The sequence below is a fragment of the Eriocheir sinensis genome, chromosome 2 (genome assembly GCF_024679095.1).
Source record: "Eriocheir sinensis breed Jianghai 21 chromosome 2, ASM2467909v1, whole genome shotgun sequence".
In the NCBI taxonomy this organism is placed as follows: Eukaryota; Metazoa; Arthropoda; class Malacostraca; order Decapoda; family Varunidae; genus Eriocheir; species Eriocheir sinensis.
Genome location: NC_066510.1, coordinates 30,746,879 through 30,767,398, shown reverse-complemented (window position 1 = coordinate 30,767,398; position 20,520 = coordinate 30,746,879). Strand labels below are relative to the sequence as shown.

Here is a 20,520-nt window from a genome sequence, read left to right as displayed (position 1 = left end):
CTCAAGTCTACATTTTACAGGCTACTATTTTCTATATAACTAAACTGGTATGAATGTAATATCCTTCATGATCCTGATTAGTGAGTTTTTGCTCCTCTGTTACGAAAACACGTGACGATAAGTTAATATAAATATCAACACATCATGACAGGCAAGACATCGTGAAGTGAGGTAAGAGTAGTGGTACGTACTCGGACGTCAAAGGCATATTTTCCTCTAATTTCCTATCGGGGAAGATGATTCAGTCGTCAGCTGCAAAATCGTAATCAATGTTATTCACGTCCCTGCCCAGACAATAGGAGAAATAACTCCTCATACCAGACACCCTCTGCCAAGCTGTGTGTGTGTGTGTGTGTGTGTGCATGAGATGTTTAAACAGGAACTGATAATAAAAAAAATAATAAAGACGCACTTGATTCTCCACACTGAAAACCTACGTGCCTGTTGTCTTATTATCATTACAAGGGCGGCCACTCTTTCACCTTGGCCTGTCGCCTGAGGCAGGTAGATACACCTTACCGAGGGACGCAGAGGCGACTGTGAAATCCGGATCCTTGCAAACTACCTTCCCAAGGTTTCCCCGGGCAGCAGCAGCAGGCAGGATGTTCACCACGTCTGTCCCACCAGCCAGACCCGCCACTGCCGCCTGTGTGCGCCAACCTATGTTTACCTGTGAGGGACATCTCAACACTCCTTACTAAACTAAATATTTAACGCCTTTCCTTTCGCAGCTTGTGTCAAAGTTTTAAAAAAACCGGATTGTTATGTATTCGCCCCCGCGAGTAATGGTAATGTTACCATGATTGGACACACCTGAAATGATCGAACGACATCAATAAATGCTACATCATGGGTGCTCTTGTAACATAAAATGAGGAATGTGACAGAAAGAAAGCAATGCAATGTGAAATTCTTGGCGAGTATGCGATGAAGATAATTAATGTGCTACACGTAGCTCATAATGGGTTCGTCTTGCTCACGCTCAAAACGAACGTGCCTCGACCCCGACAAGGCGCGCAGTCAGGGGGTTGTTGAGCACAGATGGCCTTGTGGTGCCATCACCCTCTGCCGCATTAGTAGTCATCCGGGTAGCAATATTTTCCCGCATCTTGCACGCGCAACTGACAGTCTGCGGTCGATTGGAGTGTCTGATGCAGCTGTCCTTAACAACCCACTACATGCTATTATTTTCCAATATATCAGAAATAAGTGGTAGATGTTAATATAAACGAATTTGGGTTGTATTATATAGATGACAAATAGTTGGATGATAGCGAGATGTGGGTATCCAGATAGTTTCCAACAGTATATGACGAAGAATGTTGAAATCCCTTTATCAGAGGGGTGTCAATCAAGCCGGATAGTAATCGGGTGTTCCCCGAGAGCACTTTTTTAGCTGACCTAAATCATGTAGTGACGCAAACTGTAATCCGGCCTCTGCACGTGTCCAGTAATATACTTGTTGAATTATCTGCCGCAGACGTCTTTACTCTATAGACCATTCCTGTCTATGACAGATAACGTTGAATGTCCTTTCTTAAGGATATTTTGAAGTGTTAAGTAGATCGGGCATCCCAGAGGTGAAGCTTAACCAATGGAAAATAATGCAGCTGTGAAAATGGGACCTACACTGAAACTTTACAAATCACATTTTATAATTATGAAAAAAATATCAGGGGATTAATCTTCAAAGAAACAAACTGTTGGGTGATATAATTTTCTTTTATTTCCAACTGTGACAACCTTTTTCATTTATCTAATTAAGAGCTAAAAAGTATCTTAAAATATAAATATATTATATAATGTAGTTGACCTCTGACTACATGAGTGATTTTTTTCTAATTATGAGATGAACCTTAGAGCAAGTCTAACATTGTTGCACAGTCACTGTGCAAAGAAATTATAGAGGCATCTTACACATAACACCTGTAAATACACCCAAAACATGTTGGAAACTTTCCTTTGAAACTGAAAAATACATTAATAGAAAGCAAATATCATATATATATATATATATATATATATATATATATATATATATATATATATATATATATATATATATATATATATATATATATATATATATATATATATATATATATATATATATATATATATATATATATATTGAACAATACCTTAACCCCTGCAGAGGTTCACTAAATACTAAACTTGCACATAATTCTATTCAAAATATGTGAACAGTGACTGATAATCCACTAAACATAAAGCTATACAGGAACATATCACGTTCTAAACGTGTGTGTGAAAGCATACTTTTTAGCAGTCTCCACAAATGGTGAGAGAAAAAGTGCAAGAATAGAGAACCACACAGGCACTGCAAGTAGGAGTGCAAGATTACTGCCAGGCGAGGGGGACTGCCTGTCGCTGAATCTGCCAATAATCTTGTGTGTGACAAGGAGATGGACCCACTTGTGAGGTAAGGAGTGGAGGGATTTAACGCTTGGACTTCTTCTTCGCCTTGCGCCGCTGCTCCTCCTCCTCCTCCTCGTAGCTCGGGGAGTAGAGGGGCGAGGTGGGGCTGTAGCCAGGGGTGGTGGGGCTGTAGGTGGGACTGGTTGGGGAGTACTTGGGGCTGCTGGGGCTGTAAGTTGGGGAGGTTGGGGAGTATTTGGGACTTGACGGGCTGTACTGGGGACTGGATGGACTGTAGGTGGGGGAGGTGGGGGAGTACTTGGGGGAGGAGGGTGAATAGTTGGGGGAAGTTGGTGAGTATTTGGGCGAGGATGGGGAATATGAAGGGGAGGTGGGGGAGTAAGTGGGGCTGGTTGGGGAGTACTTGGGTGATGTGGGGGAGTATGAAGGTGACCCTGGAGAGTAGGTAGGGCTTGTTGGGGAGTAGTTGGGGCTGGTGGGGGAGTACTTTGGAGAGGATGGGGAGTAAGAGGGGGAGGCTGGGGAGTACTGGGGTGATGTGGGGGAGTAGGAGGGGCTTGTTGGGGAGTAGGATGGACTTGTTGGTGAATACCCTGGTGATGATGGGGAGTAGTTGGGGGCATAGCTGGGTGATGTCGGGGAGTAGGAAGGACTGGTTGGGGAGTAAGAGGGGGAAGTGGGTGAGTATGAGGGTGAGGTGGGAGAGTAAGAGGGGGAGGTGGGGCTGTAGCTTGGAGAAGTTGGGGAGTAGGATGGACTGGTAGGGGAGTAGGAGGGTGAGGTTGGTGAATAAGATGGAGAGGTTGGGGAGTATGAGGGGGAGGTGGGGCTGTAGGATGGTGAGGTTGGGGAATAGGATGGTGAGGTGGGGGAATATGAAGGGGAAGTGGGGCTGTATGAAGGAGAGGTGGGGGAGTAGGATGGGCTGGTGGGAGAGTACTGGGGTGAGGTTGGAGAGTACTGGGGACTGGTGGGACTGTATGTTGGGGAGGTTGGGGAGTACCCTGGGGAGGCAGGTGTCATGGTCGGGGATGTGGGCTGGTAGGCAGGGGAAGATGGTGAGTATGAAGGAGACAGAGGAGCAGGGCTTGGATAGTAAGGACTGACTCCACCAGGGGAGCCAGGACTGCCAGGCTGAGGGGACCAGGCTGGGGAGTAACCTGGTGATAACCCAGTAGTTTCACTGGCTGCAGCAGGGGAGAAGGATGGACCACCTGGGGTCATGCCACTGCCCACACCAGGGGTCCAGGCACCATATGGAGACATGGAGGGTGTTGCTCCTGATGCCCATGGAGTCTGGGCAGGGGTCATGCCTGATGGTGGTGATGCTGCACCAAATATGCCACCACCCATCATCATGCCAGACCCAGGCATGGGGATCTCCATGCCCAGCTTGCACTTGCCATCATCCAGCACCAGATCAAAGGAACCAGTGCCAATCTTTGGAAGTTGTCCAAGCATAATGTTCTCAGACACACCTCGGATGGGGTCCACCTCAGCACAGGATGCAGCCTCCATCAGCACATCCACAGACTCCTCGAAGGAACACTTCATGAGGGCGCCAGTGTCCTGCCTGTTGATGCCGTGGCGAGTGATGGCCATGAGGTGACCCTTGCTGGTCATCACGTCACACAGCAAGGCAAGGTGCCGGTAGTTCACGTACAGACCATAGAACATTAGCACAGCATTCATCTCCTTCTCAATACATTTCCTGACAGCCTCAATGCCAAGCACCTCAAACACCTCTAAGATGTCGTTGGAGGTGGTACGCACAGGGTCCACATCCCGTTCTGAGAGCACCTTCATGAGGGCGGTGCCGTCAGTTTCCAAGAGCCACTCGGCGATAGCTTTGAACTCTCCCTGGTCGTTGATGATGATGCGCTTCTTTTCATCAGTCTGCGGCAAGTGCATGTACACCTTGGTGATGGCCTCAATGCCTTGCAGAGTCAAGTCATTCAACATGTTGGCCTCAATACACCTCAGGAAAGTGTCATCTTCCATCTTGTCCACCTGTAAGATTGTTGCATTAGTATAAAGAATTCAATGTAAATGGAAAATTGGCTTGTCTTAGTTGAAAATGTTTTGCTTTGAAGTTTATCCTTTCTCTTCCAGTGGCATTACTCTCACTTTGAGACAGCATGGGTATAGGTATAGATGACATTTTGTGACAATGCTCAATGGAACAAGAGGAGACTTTTCCCACATATTAAAAATATTGGAAACTTCAATGCTTGACAAAATTATGAAGAGAGCATGCTGTAGATCTTTGTATGTCCACATAGGGCAATAGTTACATCAGCTACTTATAACTAAGAAGGATATTGCATCTTCTACCCTGCTACAAGGCACAAAGTTTACCTGCTCCTCAGCATCGTCTCCCAGCTTGTCGTCGCCCACAATAATACGGATTCGGAGCACAAGTTTCTCGGCATTGTCATCATTGAAAATGCAGTTCAAATCATCTCCAAATCCTGAGTTGATCTTCTGAGAAATCTGCTCCATTGTCAGTTTTTTATCTGCAAGAACAAGTTTCATTAATTATATAAAAATCCAACCTCTCTCTACCTGTTTCTATCCCAAAGGACACAAACACATCAATAGCTCATTTTTTTTTTTTTTTTTACAACAAAGGAGGCAGCTCAAGGGCACAAAAAAAAGGAAACAATAATAAAAAAAAGCCCACTACTCGCTGCTCCTAAAAAAGAATCAAAAGAGGTGGCCGAAAGAGAGGTCAATTTCAGGAGGAGAGGTGTCCTGATACCCTCTCTTGAAAGAGTTCAAGTCGTAGGCAGGAGGAAATACAGATGAAGGAAGATTGTTCCAGAGTTTCCCAGCATGAGGGATGAAAGAGTGAAGATGCTGGTTAACTCTTGCATAAGGGGTTTGGACAGTATAGGGATGAGCATGAGTAGAAAGTTGTGTGCAGCGAGGCCGCGGGAGGGGGGGAGGCATGCAGTTAGCAAGTTCAGAAGAGCAGTCAGCGTGGAAATATCGATAGAAGATAGAAAGAGAGGCAACATCGCGACGAAATTTAAGAGGTAGAAGACTATCAGTAGGAGGAGGAGAGCTGATGAGACGAAGAGCCTTAGACTCCACTCTGTCCAGAAGAGCTGTGTGAGTGGAGCCCCCCCACACGTGAGATGCATACTCCATACAAGGGCGGAAAGGATGGAATAAGCAAAAGTGGATGGAATAAGCAAAAGTTCCAACACACCTGTCATCTTCTTCCTGTCCAGTTCAATGCGGAGGAGCCAAGGCGATATCCTGGACACATCAAAGTCAGGCATCTCATAGTACACATTGACAAACTCCTGGTCCTCGGTGATACAGGTGTTCTGGGGGTCTGGATCATAGTAGATAGCTGTATTTGATGTCACCTGTGAAAAAAACATATATATAATTTTCAATACACAACATAATTCTCATCCCATAACAAAAAGTCATGAAGCCTATTCCTATATGTACGTAATCTGACCTTACTGGATCAGGGACATAAAATTTAGAGAACTCAGTGATCTGAAAATTAATGTGTGGCAACTGGAAAAAATATGAGCTATGATAAAGTCACACATGCTTTCCTTTCCACTTCTAGATATGCCTACTTGCTAATGCTTACAAGTATAATGCTGATACCCTTAAATAAATTAATTACCTTGCGCAGTGTGGTGTGCTCCAGACGGCAGAGGACATTCTTGGCCTTCTCAGCGTCCCTGGCCGAAGCACCGATCAGGAACACGGTAAGGGAGGGAGCTTTGGGCTTCTTGCTGATGTTGATGATTTCCTTGAGCCTGGGCACACCAAGGGTTACGTTCTTGGATGACACACCAGCAAAATGGAAAGTGTTCAGTGTCATCTGGGTGGCCGGCTCACCAAGGGACTGGGCAGCAAGGGCACCCACCATTTCTCCGGGAGCAGCCTAAAAGGATGAGATAAAAAGAACAACATTATCAGACATTGTGATCAGGTATAAAGCAAATAAGACATTCATATTAGAAATTAAAACAGAATAGCCTGACTCCATTATTTCTCTTTACAGTTTTTAAGTTTACAATGGATACTCACAATAGCCTGGTGGAATCTTGTTTCTATTTCACCAACAAGCCAGTTGAACGATTCTGTGGTCAGCTTGTACTCTTCTGCAACCTTTTTGGTGCACAGTGTGGATCGTACCAAGCACTGGAAGCAAAATGTGGCGTTTTCGTTGGCCTGTAAACTAATTCTGTCTTCTCCACTCACGATGTTACACTTGATCAACATCTCCCTCACTCCCTCCACCACTCTGACTGGGGACAAGTCTGTGGGGGTGCGCTTGTTGATGTGGAAGATTTTCTGCACATTCCAAATCATTCGCTCCAGGTTACAAGGCAGCACCACCTGCAAATTGACGGGTACCTTTAGTATCATGCTATAGAGAGAGATTATGCAAAGTCTATACCTGTTTTAGTACTTCGTTCAATAATAAATGAAATTCCCTCAGCTAGATACTAAGAATTATTTTAAGTAATTACATATTTCAAACTCATAGTATTCTATCAACTGACCTTTGTGTCTCCTTTGGTGAACACTTGCCGGAGCCCAACTCTGTCCTCCTGAAGCTTCTGCCACTCTCCTTCCAGGATGCTGATGGCTTCTGGAGATCCTATCAGCTCCCGCACAACATCTTCATTGAACAGCCTCCGAAGGTATCTCTCATTAGTGACATCAAACCGATAGTGTTCTTCAAAGCGCCGGTTGGACTGCTTGACAGTGGGCATCTTCTGAAACTCCACATATTCACCAGCCAGACCATCTTCTCCATACCTGAGCTGAATCACCTGACTCACACTGTTCCTCACAGTGCCATCATAGTTTACCATTACGCTTTCCATAGCCTTGATCAGTCGTCGCTGGATGTAACCTGTTTCTGCAGTCTTTACAGCAGTATCAATGAGACCCTCACGACCTCCCATGGCGTGGAAGTAAAACTCTGAAGGAGTCAGTCCGGCAAGGTACGAGTTTTCTACAAAGCCTCTGGACTCAGGACCGTAATCATCTTTGATGAAGTGAGGGAGTGTCCTTTTCCTGAAGCCGAAGGGAATTCTCTTACCTTCAACGTTCTGTTGTCCCACACAGGCAATAACCTGAGAGATGTTAATGTTGGAGCCTTTTGACCCAGACACCACCATAGCCTTCAGATTGTTATACTCAGTCAATGACTTCTTGGCTGATCCACCAGTTTTGTCTCGAGCATCGTTGAGGATTCGGTTCACCTGGTTCTCGAAGGTCTGCCTCAAGGTGTTACCTGGTGTGGGCTCAAGCTCATCGTTGTGAGCCTTGTGGATCACCTCTATCACGTCTTCCTTGGCCTTGCGAATGGTTTCCTGGATGACTTTGTAGGTGGAAGGGTCAGAAATGGTGTCTCCAATACCAATGCTCATACCCTCCAGCAGCAGCCAGTTGTTGACTACAGTCTGAATGTTACCATAAAATCTGCCAGCAATTTCATGTCCCAACTCCATCCAAGCAACGTGCAACATAGATCCAGATGAGGCCCCAAGGGTTCTCTTGCACAATATACCCATGATTAGTTCTCCATGTTCTACCAGCACCTGCAATAAACAAGAAAAGAAGATGAGTGGCAATTATTGGCGTACACCTTACATAAACAGTAGCCCTAGGAACACAGAGTCAAATTTGTACATCAGTGAACCAAAGGGATCAATGAACTGAGTAATATTTTTCATTTGACTGAGTAATTAAATCATTCACCGATTCATATTATCAGGGCAAAATCACAATTGAGAACATTATTGCAGTATTATATCAAACCTTTGTGTCACCAGGAGATATCCACTCATATGGGCCATCATCTTCGTCATCAGGGTGAGTAGAATGAGTCTTGATAAGGTTGAGATTACCGGGAATGATGAGTGAAAAGAGCTGCTTTCCTGTCCACAATGGTTTGGGTTTCAGAATGGCTGGCTGAGGCATGCGACCATCCCAAATGGGCAAGAACATCAGCAAGTTCATCATCTCTTGCTGTAATTTCAAAGGAGGAAAAGTTTTATTAAAAGTATGATAATACAAAACAATTGTTAATTTCACTATAAAAGAGTGAACATGTTTTGCTCCCTATCCTAATCACTGACCTTCTCCAGAAACACGTCCCTCTTGGTCATCTTTCTGACAGCTGTAAGTGTGTCCTGCACAATACCCATGACTGGCTTGTTGGCCTGAGGAGTGATGATCATGCGGGGTGTAACGTGGAGGTTCTCTATTTCTGCCCGAGTCTCCATGCTCTGAGGCACATGGAGGTTCATCTCATCTCCGTCAAAGTCAGCATTGTATGGTGATGTCACAGACAAGTTCATACGGAAGGTTGACCATGGCAAAACCTGAAAAAGAAATCGTTATGATTCATTAATTGTACACCATGCACTTTAATCTGCTATTTTGTTTAAGGACAAAGAATACAATCTATATTCGTACAAACTTTAAATGTTTTACCTTCACTCTGTGGCCCATCATGGACATTTTATGCAGTGTGGGTTGACGGTTGAAGATAACGAGGTCTCCGTCAGTGATGTGTCGCTCGACCTTGTAGCCACACTGCAGGTGAAGATCTGAAGGCTTGGGGTGGTAGCGGAGGTCAATGCGCGCCCCATTATCACGCACAATGTACTTGGCACCGGGGTACTGGTTGTTGCCTCGCTTCACCAATTCCATCATTCTGGAACACAAGATAAGGACATCATGCTTAGACAGTTCAATCCAAAGTAACACAATGAACTGCACAATGTTACTTTGTTTTTTAAAATGATACTATTTTGACTGTAGGAGGCAAGGCAGATAATGATAACAAACACGACCTGACAACACATGATACAGACATTGTTTACCAATAGAGCAATGCAATAAAACTTACTTGGTCATGTTGAAGGGTGTCACAATCTCCGGGTAGGTGAGGTTTTGAGCAATGGATCTTGGCACCCCGACCTGATCAATACGCAGGTTGGGATCAGCTGTGATGACAGTACGTGCAGAAAAGTCCACACGCTTTCCCATAAGGTTACCACGGATCCTACCTTCCTTCCCCTTCAGACGAGCTTTAATAGCCTTCAAGGGTCGTCCAGATTTCTGTAGTGCCCTGGGCATGCCAGGCATGTCATTGTCTGTTAGTGTGGCCACATGGAACTGTAGCATCTTAAGGTTCTCCACAATGATGTGGGCGGCAGCACCAGCTTGCTCATTGCGAATCAGCTCATTATTGGCCTTGATAATGTCTGCCAGTTTGTGCGTGAGATCATCCTGGTTACGGGCTGAGCCATGCATCACCACAGCGGGACGCACAGGAAGTGGCGGTACCGGCAAGACAGTCATGATCATCCAGTCAGGACGGGCATACTTGGGATCCATGCCCAAGAGGTAGCACTCCTCATCTGGAGAAGGGCACAGTTATTAGTTTTGGTGCCCCTTCTAAAATATGGTGAAACAATCAAAGTTTTGTCATTTGTCAATAATATTAGACAGCACAGATCTGTAGTTCCCAAAAACAATTTAATTTGGAAAACTTAGAATTTAAGAATAGCATTTGTAGCCACCTTTTCACCAAGAATTGTGATCAAGTGCAAATGAAAAAAGGTAAAAATAAAGTTATGATATGATGTTAGTAGAAATTCATAAACCAGAGAAACACATCAGTATTATAAGTCTATCTTCAAAAGACCTCAACATCCCAACTCTCTCACCATGCTTCTCTTGCACACCATGGAACATGCAGCTTGTTAATAATGATCTATTTGCTTTGAGTGGAATAAGGAGTAAGGCATCTTTTATTGAATAAGTTATACATGTTCAAATTGAATGGCCAAAGGAGCAAGATGACATCTTCAATAAAATGCTTTCTACATTCAACTTGAATGGCTAAAGCAGTAGAAAGGAATTATCAATAAAATAGGCTATTGATGTTTAATATGAATGACCAAAAAGTATGATGACATTATTTAATACATATAAGTTATTGAAAAACTAAAAGTTATAGTTAGTTCATGGATTCTCTAAACTGATTAATAGAAAAAGCATGCTAAATCTGTAAGCAGTAGGAAAAACTTGCTGCATGAGTCTGCAGCTTGCTTGGGTAATGAGAAAACTCAAGTTAATCTGCACATCTGCAGTGTCTTAACACTGGGGCAGAATGGCACATCTTGCATGGAGTTAATGCAGTAGTTAGTATCACTGTTCTATTAGCTATTTTATGTGGCACTCTTCACACTTCACTAATGAGCATCAATCCTATCTTTATTTTCTTTAGTATTTATATTTAAAAGGGAAAAAAGAAAACAACCAAAGGAGGGTCCAAACCAAGGGGGCTCTTGCTCACCCAAAAGAGAGAAGAAACTGTTGTGGCACAAACTGCAAAGAAACTGTGGTCTGACCCTTAAACATGGAAGAGGATTATCTACTTCATCTTCAACACCATTCAAACATTCGCATTCACAAACTAGTTTTACAAAATTCTTGAAAAAAAATATATATATATTCACACAACCATACAACATGCACCAAAGGACCAAAAAGAATATTAAATGAATAGAACTTGCACATGACTAAACTCAAGTTTAAAACTTCCAGTCACTGGATATAAACCAAGATGACATAACTATTAACATTGTTCATTTGCTTTGGTCCAACACATGCATACAAACTGCAAATGTGAAGACACATTTCATTCTGAAAACAAGTAAAATAAAATAAAACAAAAAGTAACACTATCATGGCAAATATTTCTACCGCCTCGGTAGAAATATTTGCCTCCACAGTGAAATCCTGTACAGGTAACTCTCAATTTACGCGAGTTTGGTTAACACGTTTTTTAAATTATGCGGGGTCCAAAATCCAAATAAATGTTTAATTAACACATTTTTTCACTTATACGCGATATTTTATGGAGTGGCCACCAGATGTTTCACGTAACTGGACTCACACGGCGCCGCAGCCACACAGTTGAGCTCTGTTCTTCCCACGTGCCACTAGAACAACAATACAGTACCCACGCTGCAATGCTACTCAATAATACAGGTGGGCAGGTACTGGTACCAGTACCGGTACTAACGGTACCAGCTATACGGTACGGTACCGGTACCAGACTGCTCGGTACTGGTACCAATACTAGCCAGTCGCTCATGGTGTCCCTCATTTCTTCCTCACACGAATGAGGCTGAGACTGAGTGCCTGAGTGGATATCTCGGTGATATGGATATTCTCTCTCTCTCTCTCTCTCTCTCTCTCTCTCTCTCTCTCCACTGAATGAAGTGAATATTTATTTTTCAACAGAAACCTACCTCTTGTTTGATTTGCATTGTTTTTGATTTACGCGACCTCTTCAAGGACACAATACTCGCGTAAATCGAGTTACCTGTATTTTCATTTAACATGGCAATATCAGTACCATAAAAAGGAGAACCTCATTTTACATCTGTACATTTTATGCCATTACCATGTTGAGTAGTGTTTTCAAACCTTACAGTATCATTTTTGTCGAGTACACTAACCTGAGATGTGCTTGAAGATCTCAAAGACACGTTCTGCAGTGAGGATCTGCTTGCGTTCCTGTGTGTCCTCGTTGACGTGCTTCCACTCAGCCACCAGCTCCAGGCCCACTCGCTTAATGTTGGGCTGGTAACGGCCACACCCGCCATGGCCTGCAGACTTCTTTGCCATGTTGGGGTCGTCGCCATCCTTGTTGACATCTATCTCATCTCCACCCTCACAGATCATCTTCCCTTTGCAAAGATTGTAAACGTGCTGCAGCCTCTTCCTAGGCTGACCTTTTGACTTTGTTACAATCTCACGGATCTTGGGGTATTGCTGCAAGGAGGAACGTTATGTTAAAATAACCAACAAATTTATGATGACAATGCACAAACAAATATTTAAATGAAATCTATGTAAATAAAACACTTGCTACAAGCACTGAAATAAAGTTTGCTGCAGAAGATATTGGTGTGAATGAGTAGGTAAAAAAGAAAATCGAGATACTAAAAAAGCTACACGTATGTAAGAAAAATTCAGTATTTGCTTACAGCATTGAAGAGCAGCTTGCTACAATAAAAGCAAACACATCTTAGAATCTTCATGGTCTTGGTAAGAAAGCCAACGTGAAACACTGGCTTAGCTAGGTCCAGGTGACCAAAGTGTCCAGGACAGTCAGTCATGTTGCCGGCACAGGTGGTGCAGCGAGTGTTCCTGTCAATGCAGCCCTGCCGGGGGTCCATCAGCCCTCCTAGCTTGGGCCGCCCATTCTCATACACTTCGGAGTACTTAATTCCTCCTTCTGTCGCTGACATCCGGCGCTGAAAGTGTGGTATGGTTTTCTGTCATTTCTTGTCTAAAATCCCTTAAATCTTTGCATACTACCAGTACATATTCAACCTTCTAAGATTAACTTAGCCTAATTCCTAGTAGGTAACATACATATCTTGCAGGGTATATAACATTTAATAAATTACATCTAATACCCTTTGAGATGTGGAGATTGAAAATGCCAATATACTCCATAACTTGTACAAGGCAACTAAAAGGGATATTAATTCATATGATACATGAGGCAGAGGTTGAGAAATGGTCTCCCTTTTTTACTTTTAGAAACACTGACTGAAACAGTATATGATTTATTTTTTATCTGTGGGATGAAGGAAAACTGGTTATCATGATGATAACAATGATGTTATCTATTTGGTGGTTATTGTAACAACATATCCTGTAAATTATACTTTTGTCATTCATCAAGCTACCATATGAACCAAGTGATCATAACTAAGGTGCCAATTATACTCACAATCTCATCAGGACTGAGGATACCAAACTGCACCCTACGGGCATGCCGCAGAGGTGCTTTGCTCTCCATCGCCATGGTGGAGGCAATGGAGACTTTCTTACTTCACTGACAAGAGGGGTTGTATTCTGAAAGCATTGAAAAAGGCTAATGAAGAGAATGAAGGCAAAAAATATAAAGCACGTACATATGGCCAAATCTAGTATTGCCAATTGGGTGTAATTCCAGAATTTTACCATGCAAGGTTAGGTTACCTTTTGCATTTATCTCAAAATAACATGTGATCTCATTCAAATGTTTGAAAAGGATAATGTCAAGAATGAAGGGAAAAATAATAAAAGCAAGTACAAATGGCCAAATCCACCACAGTAAACTGGGTGTGATTATAATGTTTTACCAAGTGTTGTCAGGTTACTTTATGCATCTATCTCAAATTAACACGTGGCCAAGGGGTTCTCATAGGTGCCAATTCGATTTCTACTCCTAAAACTGCGGAGAAATAACTCCTGTTGAAAACTCTCCGGGATCTGATACGAATCTTTTCAAATTGATCGCAGGAATCAAAATTTGAGTTAACTTACATGACTGCGCTCTATAAGAAGAACGACAATGCTATTGTCTACCATTTTGTCTATTATTATTACTCTAAAAACCCTGTGATATTCTGTTACTATTGTATATTCAACTATTTTCCCATGTCTGGCAAGCACTACCTCTTCCTGGAAAATGATATCAGATCGGTAAATGTGGAGCTACACACGGAGCCAAAAGTCATGTGTTTGAAGATACCCTAAACTTAACCTAACCTAACAAAACACCAAACATTACTATAGGTCTTGACTGAGAAAATTAAAAAATGCTTCCTTACTAATGAGACTTTCTATACAACAAAGTGAGGTCATTCTTTGTCGATTTATACCTTAAAGTGCTGGCAATCATGTGTTTGAAGATACCCAAAACTTAATCTAACCGTACAAACCCCAAACAGTAATTCTTGACTTAAAAAATTCATATATGCTTCCTGACTAATGAGACTTTCTATACAATGAAGTGAAGTCAGAGGGCAGTGTACTCATCTTGATGGTTTTGACCCTCTGCCTACCAAGGGGCATCGTCAAGATCAGCATCCCCAGCACCCTAGCACTCACTATGATCGTTAATTGGCTTTTATTTCGCAGGGTGCTGAACAATTATAGGGTTCAGGAATATGCCATCCGGACTACTGTAACCCCAATAACTAGTGCTTCCATTGACCAGAAAACCTAACTCAGGCGACGGTAATGGCGGGAACAGTATTATGCTAAGTTGATCTTGATAATAATGCGCAGGGCACCAGTATAGGTGCATAACACTCATATTTGGGCTTTCCTATGTGCGTTGCGTTTATTAGCATATAGGCCAATGAGACACTCGCTACACATCGCCCCGGGACGGCAGACGTGAGCATACTTGGTGCACTAGAAAATGCAAACACGTAACATGGAGAGGAGATGATGGAAAAGGTCAAGGGGCGAAAAAAGGTGGAAAGGAAGGAAAGAAGAAAGGAGAGAAGGGAGGAAGAGTGATACAAGGAAGAAAAACATGACCGTCCAGCCAGGCCAGCGGCGGCGGCCATTCTCTGAGCCTCGCCAGCCACAGTCACGTCATTTACCCCTCTGATTCCTGTCTCCGCGGCTCCTCGAGTAATCTACATGTCGCTGTAAAGGTTAGGGACCAGGAAAAGGCAATAGATGAGGGTGAAAGAGGTATATTATCTGGACACTTGCCCGCCAAGATGTCTCCAACGGCAGCCTTGAGCCCGGACTGACAACAACTAAAAAGTGAGGCACGGGATGCGCACTCCTAGAAAATTTTTATATATAATGAACAGTACTAGGTTTTTTACTCATCCGGGGATACAGATGAGTTAAAAACAATTAACATATGTGTATTAAAAAAGACAGCAAGGTGAAAGCAACTCATAAAACGGCTTCCAGTAACATGCATCAACTATTTCCAAAGGTCGAAAAGGAGATCAATCGGGATTTCATGAGTGCTTTTTCACAATTATAGGATAGAAGAAGGGTCAAACTACCACCAGGGTCATGAAACTACCCCTGGAAATGACCCGAGAACTCCTAAGAAAGCCTTGTTAAACAGTGTGTTTGGGACCCGATAAGAATACGGCCCCTGTGATCTGCTGGGTTGCACAATGTGATTTGCAAGAAAACAAGTAGATATGACACATCTTTCCTAGATTATGCTGAGGATACTTTAACGAATGCAAATTTCATGTGAAGGACGCCCCTCTGCTGCCTTCACGCGGGTGGCAGGGCGGCCGCGGACCATGTCATGACCACGGCCATGGCCTACTTCTGCCTTCCTTATCAGCCCCAGGAAGACGCCACTGTGTGCATGCTGAAGACGCTTAATTATCTACGCAGGCAGGGCGTTGCACAACACTTTACACTTAAGTGACGGTGCCTTAACACTTCACAATCATGTGGCTTAATTAGGTCCTTTATTAAATTCAAGACTTTACGCCATTAATTGTGTAGTAAAGAGACATTTGCACAACAGCACTAACAAGCCTTAAACCTTTTCAGACATGGACTATGTGAATAAGGTGCGACAAATGGTTCCTGTCCTCAATTAAGCAGATGCGGGACAAAACTCATCGGAGCCTTACTATACATCTAACTAAAAAGGCTCTCGTGGAAGTTGTCGGGGTTTCTATTATAGTGGAAGTTGCATGACCCTGGCGGTACTTTTGCAAGACTTCCGCGCTATGAACAGAAAAAACTCTCATGGCAACCCGACGTAGCCTCTCTCTGGCCTAAAAAAAAAAAAAAATAGTCGTATCAAGAACCCAGAGCACTATAATACCAGTCTAATCTACGCAGCCAGGGTAACATTATACAACACTTAACACTTCGCTGCATGTGGCTTAAGTTCTTGTGACACTGTTACTTTCATATATCGTGTGCTCTACCAAGTACGTGAGCCGAGCCTTTACTTTTTTATGTGGTTCTTGTAAGACCCACAAAATATCGAAGGACATGAACTTTCGCGGTCCATTCTACTCGTGCTCACTCACCGTACAAAGTCATCTAAGGGACTTGATCCATATAGACTTTGGTTAACCTACAATAAGTATAGAAATGTAGGTAGCTATATTATATTATGCCAAGGACGATGGAAATATCAACAATGACCCCTAACCCCTATTCGTGGCGGTTTACACCTTGGAGGAAGATGTATTTTTCCTCCTAGGTTTACATCACGCACATCAGAAAAAAAAAGCAGAGATAAGATGGAGAATGTCATTGATTTGCGTACTGTATCATATGAGTGAACAAGCTCCAAGTTTTGTGTTTTTAAGTAGTATGTATGTAGCATATATACTAAGTGTCAACATATAATCGGTGACGTACTTAATCATGTAAGGAGGAGCTAGGTTTAAGTCTCACAAATCTTAAGATAAGGCTATGTAAAAGTAATTTGTGGCTACCCAATATCAACTTGAGGTAAAGTAATGCGGAATAACTGGTGACAAAAGGGAGGGGCCATATATACGTCATGGCTGATTGCCCCTCTCTGTATACGCAAGATAGCACAGGATTACGTGAGTGAGCCAATTGCAACACCTGACGATTTTCTCAGCGGATTCCACCAGCCCCCACACTTGCTAGGTACACGACAAGCATGCATACTCAGGTAACTGGGCGACGTCAACTACATGACTCACAATGTCCATCCTCTCCTTCTTTCCTTCTTTCATTCATTCGTGCATGTTCATTTATTTACTCTCCATGCCGTTATTCATCCATTAGAAAATATACCAGCTGAAGAGTTGAAGAGCACTATGGATGTAGTTTTATCCTTATTGTACGTTTTATCTTACTAAAGAGGTCAGTAAAAAAAAAGGCGTTTCGTACACACACACACACACATTATGTCCAACACGGAATAATGACCACGTTGAATCTCTCTCTCTCTCTCTCTCTCTCTCTCTCTCTCTCTCTCTCCGTCACTTACCTAACTAACCCGTTCGTACTGGTTGTATGGTTGGTCGGCACGGGTCTTCCTCTCTTATTTGCTTTTAACTCCATGACAAGAAAATAGAATACAAGAGAGAATAGAATAAATGATCTCAGTTCGCTCGGCCTATTTAAGAATATACGTCTTAGATTGTTTGATATAAGTATAATAAGTTACTATACGCTCGCTGACTGGCTCTCTCTCTGCTGTTATTACTCTTGGGACCATGGAGGTAGGTATAAAGGGACCGACCCCATTGGTAAGGTACAGGGACTAGCGGCGCGGTACCAATGTCGACGGCCCCAGAATAGCGCAACATAAGGTGGTGGAACCCTCCTGCCTGACATACCTGCAAGGACGGGGCGCCATATTTAAATCAGTCTTCTTTAGCTCATGGTGGTGGTGGTGATGATGATGATGATGGGGAGGAGGGGGGGGGAACAACAATATCTAGTGGAATAATAACAATAATAACAATAATAATAATAATATAAAAATAATGACAATGATGATGAGGAGGAGGAGGAGGATAAATAAAATCAGTAATAATAGTAGTAATAATAATAATAATAATAATAATAATAATAATAATAATAATAATAATAATAATAATAACAATAATAATAATAATAATAATAATAATAATAAATAGATAAATAAAAAAAAGAACAAGGACTAGAAAAAGATTGTAAAACGAAGGAATAAAAAAAATAAGTGAAGAAATAAAGAAAAAAAGAAAGAAAAACCAGCAGAACAGAGATGAGGAGGAGAATGATGATGATGAGGAGGAGGAAGAGATGGAGGAAACCGACGAGGAAAAAGAGGAGAAGGAAAAGTAATAGGAAAAATGGGGAAAAATAGAAACAATAGCGTCACACCACTGCATCTATTTCCCTCCAGGCATGATTTCGGGCAGCTCTCGCAGACCATCGAATGTGAGGCGCCTTGCACAACATAACCACACGATAGTCCCTTGCAGATCATACTGTTTTCATTTATTTATTTGTTGTTTTCTCCTTCCTTTCTTTCTCTATTCATCTTTTATTTATCTGTTTTTTTCTCTCTCACTGGGGAATGCCAAGAAACCTCAAGAAGTGCACAGACTGGTTTTCTTTTCTTCGTTGCCCTCTCTCTCTCTCTCTCTCTCTCTCTCTCTCTCTCTCTCTCTCTCTCTCTCTCTCTCTCTCTGCCTCCGTTGTTGAGTCGATCGATAGGGGAATAATCAATACTGTATGCCACGCAACAAGCCTGCTTTATAAACTACTAGAAAACAAGTGGTATAATGCCTCTTCAGGTCTTTGGTCACGAGAAATGTATAGCAAATCTCTCATAAGTCTTAACCCAACCTAAATTGTTTTGGGTCAACGCTATTATCTTGCACGCTGGGAGAAGGACGGGCACACAGCGGAGGGGAGCCACGTAGGGCCTGACGAGACATACAGACCAGCGTAATGAAGCTTGGTTAGGAGTCCAGATACGGAGAAAAATATCATAAATGGAACACCTCCATATTAAAAAGATGAAAGGTAAAAAGAGGTATAAAGAAAATAACGCTTAATAAGAATAAGTCAAATAGCTCCTCTATATTAAAAAAAGGTAATCAAATAATTCTTCTAGAGACAAAGAAAAAAAAAGATAAAAAGGTGTAATGTGAAGAAAAAATAAAAAAAAAACGTTTGGAGAATAAGAAAAGTTATCTCAATGTTTACCTTTATTAATTGCATACAAACTCATAATTATGTAGATGTTCACTTATCAAAACCTTATGACAGTTATCAATGAATCCGCATGAATGACCAGATGCCTGCTTCCCATCTATATCCTGGACACAGCAATCAGCTGACATCCTCCCCTCGACCCAAACCGTGAAATGACATTAGCCTTCCTCCTCCCATTCCCTTCCCTGACCTGACACGGTGCAGGGATCACGTTACCGCTGTCAATCTGCTCTAATCCGCCGCTTCAGGCCCATCCACCCCAAGAAATCGAGAGCAGATCCACGCCGCCAGTCTATCGCCCCACAAGCCTCAAAATAATTTACAAGTAACTGATTTTATAACCTGATAACTGACCCTAAGCAAGTTCGTGGGATTGATTTCTGCTAACCATGTGTGTCACGCTTAATAACGAGTCCAAAGGTCGATGAAGGGAGGCATTGTGCTTACCTGTCAGTGTTCCACCGCGCGGCAGGTAACCGGTGCTGGACCAGAGACTTTTCACATGGTTATGCTCCGGGGCTGGGTGCTCCAGAAAGGCCGATCGAGGCTCCAGTTTCCAGTTCAGTTCGGGAGCCTGCGCCGGGTTCCTGCTCTCTGTCTCTCGCTCCTGCCTATTGTTTGTGCTCCCCTTTCATAGCTATTGTCTGCCATGCACGGACTGATGAACTCTTATTACTACTACTACTACTACTACTTAGTATACCAATGATAAGAATATGAATAAGAGTACTATTACAGTTTCACTTCATCCAATTCCCCCAATCATGAATGAATAAAACCGGCATTAATTGACACACATCATTGCTCTCAAATCTAGTGGCTCTTAAATCTTATTAGCGATTAATAGATAAGGCAGGAGGGCAGCGCGTAGTGTTCCTGACGTGGGGAGCTCCTGGCGGTGACGGGTTTTTGCCATTACCAGCAAGGTTTTGCACGGTGAGTTTTTGCCGATCGAGTTCGTCAGCACCAGGCGTTCGTGGTTCCCCGCTCCCAACTGTGGTGGTCAGGTCCGAAAGGTCAGGAGGTCAGGTCAGCTGTTTTACCTTATGTTTACAGGTCAGGTTTTCCTCAGCTATAAGGTATAAGGGATAATCATATACTTCTCTCTCTCTCTCTCTCTCTCTCTCTCTCTCTCTCTCTCTCTCTCTCTCTCTCAAGAACTGTGCATCTTGAATAACATCGGGATACTATGGACAACTGCTAAGATTGTACGGGAGCTCATGATTAAATAACATTATTGTTCAAAGTCCATAAACTTCCAGATGGGCTGGGCTTCCTTCCGCGGCCCGTTATTAAAATGTAATAAGGCTTTGTATACAAAACCGATGTTATCATCACCAATAAGCTCGTAACACACACACACACTGTCGTGGTGTATGAATAAACGCACTCAACTGCACCCCGACAATGGCAGGTCGAGGCTGGCGTCTTGCTCAGGCTGAAAAGTTTCCGCTGACAGGAGAGGTTATTGTCACCTTTGAGGAAGAGGTATGGGGTGTGGGGTGGGGTATATGTGAGGTCCCAGCTCCAACGCGATATCGGGGAGGTATTTGCTAGCGATCTTGAGTA

General features: G+C 42.9%; 1 protein-coding gene across 2 annotated transcripts; it reads right to left on the bottom strand.

The window, feature by feature from the left end:
- Nucleotides 1-1,703: 1,703 nt before the first annotated feature.
- LOC127002566 (DNA-directed RNA polymerase II subunit RPB1-like) lies at nt 1,704-15,028 on the bottom strand. Of its 2 annotated transcripts, none has more exons than XM_050868650.1 (14): nt 14,980-15,028; nt 13,217-13,341; nt 12,462-12,731; nt 11,931-12,246; nt 9,305-9,818; nt 8,887-9,109; nt 8,529-8,774; nt 8,209-8,418; nt 6,942-7,988; nt 6,463-6,774; nt 6,053-6,316; nt 5,615-5,777; nt 4,759-4,916; nt 1,704-4,410 (listed from the first exon to the last, which is right to left on the bottom strand). In XM_050868650.1, exons 2-14 carry the CDS (start codon nt 13,289-13,291, stop codon nt 2,461-2,463), a joined length of 5,748 nt encoding a protein of 1,915 aa, XP_050724607.1. In that variant the 5' UTR covers nt 13,292-13,341; nt 14,980-15,028; the 3' UTR covers nt 1,704-2,460. The 2 variants fall into 2 exon arrangements, with proteins under 2 accessions (XP_050724607.1, XP_050724614.1); XM_050868657.1 differs by having other exon boundaries at nt 14,865-15,008.
- Nucleotides 15,029-20,520: the final 5,492 nt, after the last annotated feature.

Excerpts from the sequence above, each read along its gene's own strand:
- LOC127002566 (XM_050868650.1), bottom strand. The coding sequence starts at position 13,291 with ATGGCGATGGAGAGCAAAGCACCTCTGCGGCATGCCCGTAGGGTGCAG. Across the intron at positions 8,419-8,528 it reads GGGACGTGTTTCTGGAGAAG|CAAGAGATGATGAACTTGCT; the intron begins GTCAGTGATTAG and ends TTGAAATTACAG. Across the intron at positions 4,411-4,758 it reads GAGACGATGCTGAGGAGCAG|GTGGACAAGATGGAAGATGA; the intron begins GTAAACTTTGTG and ends ACAATCTTACAG.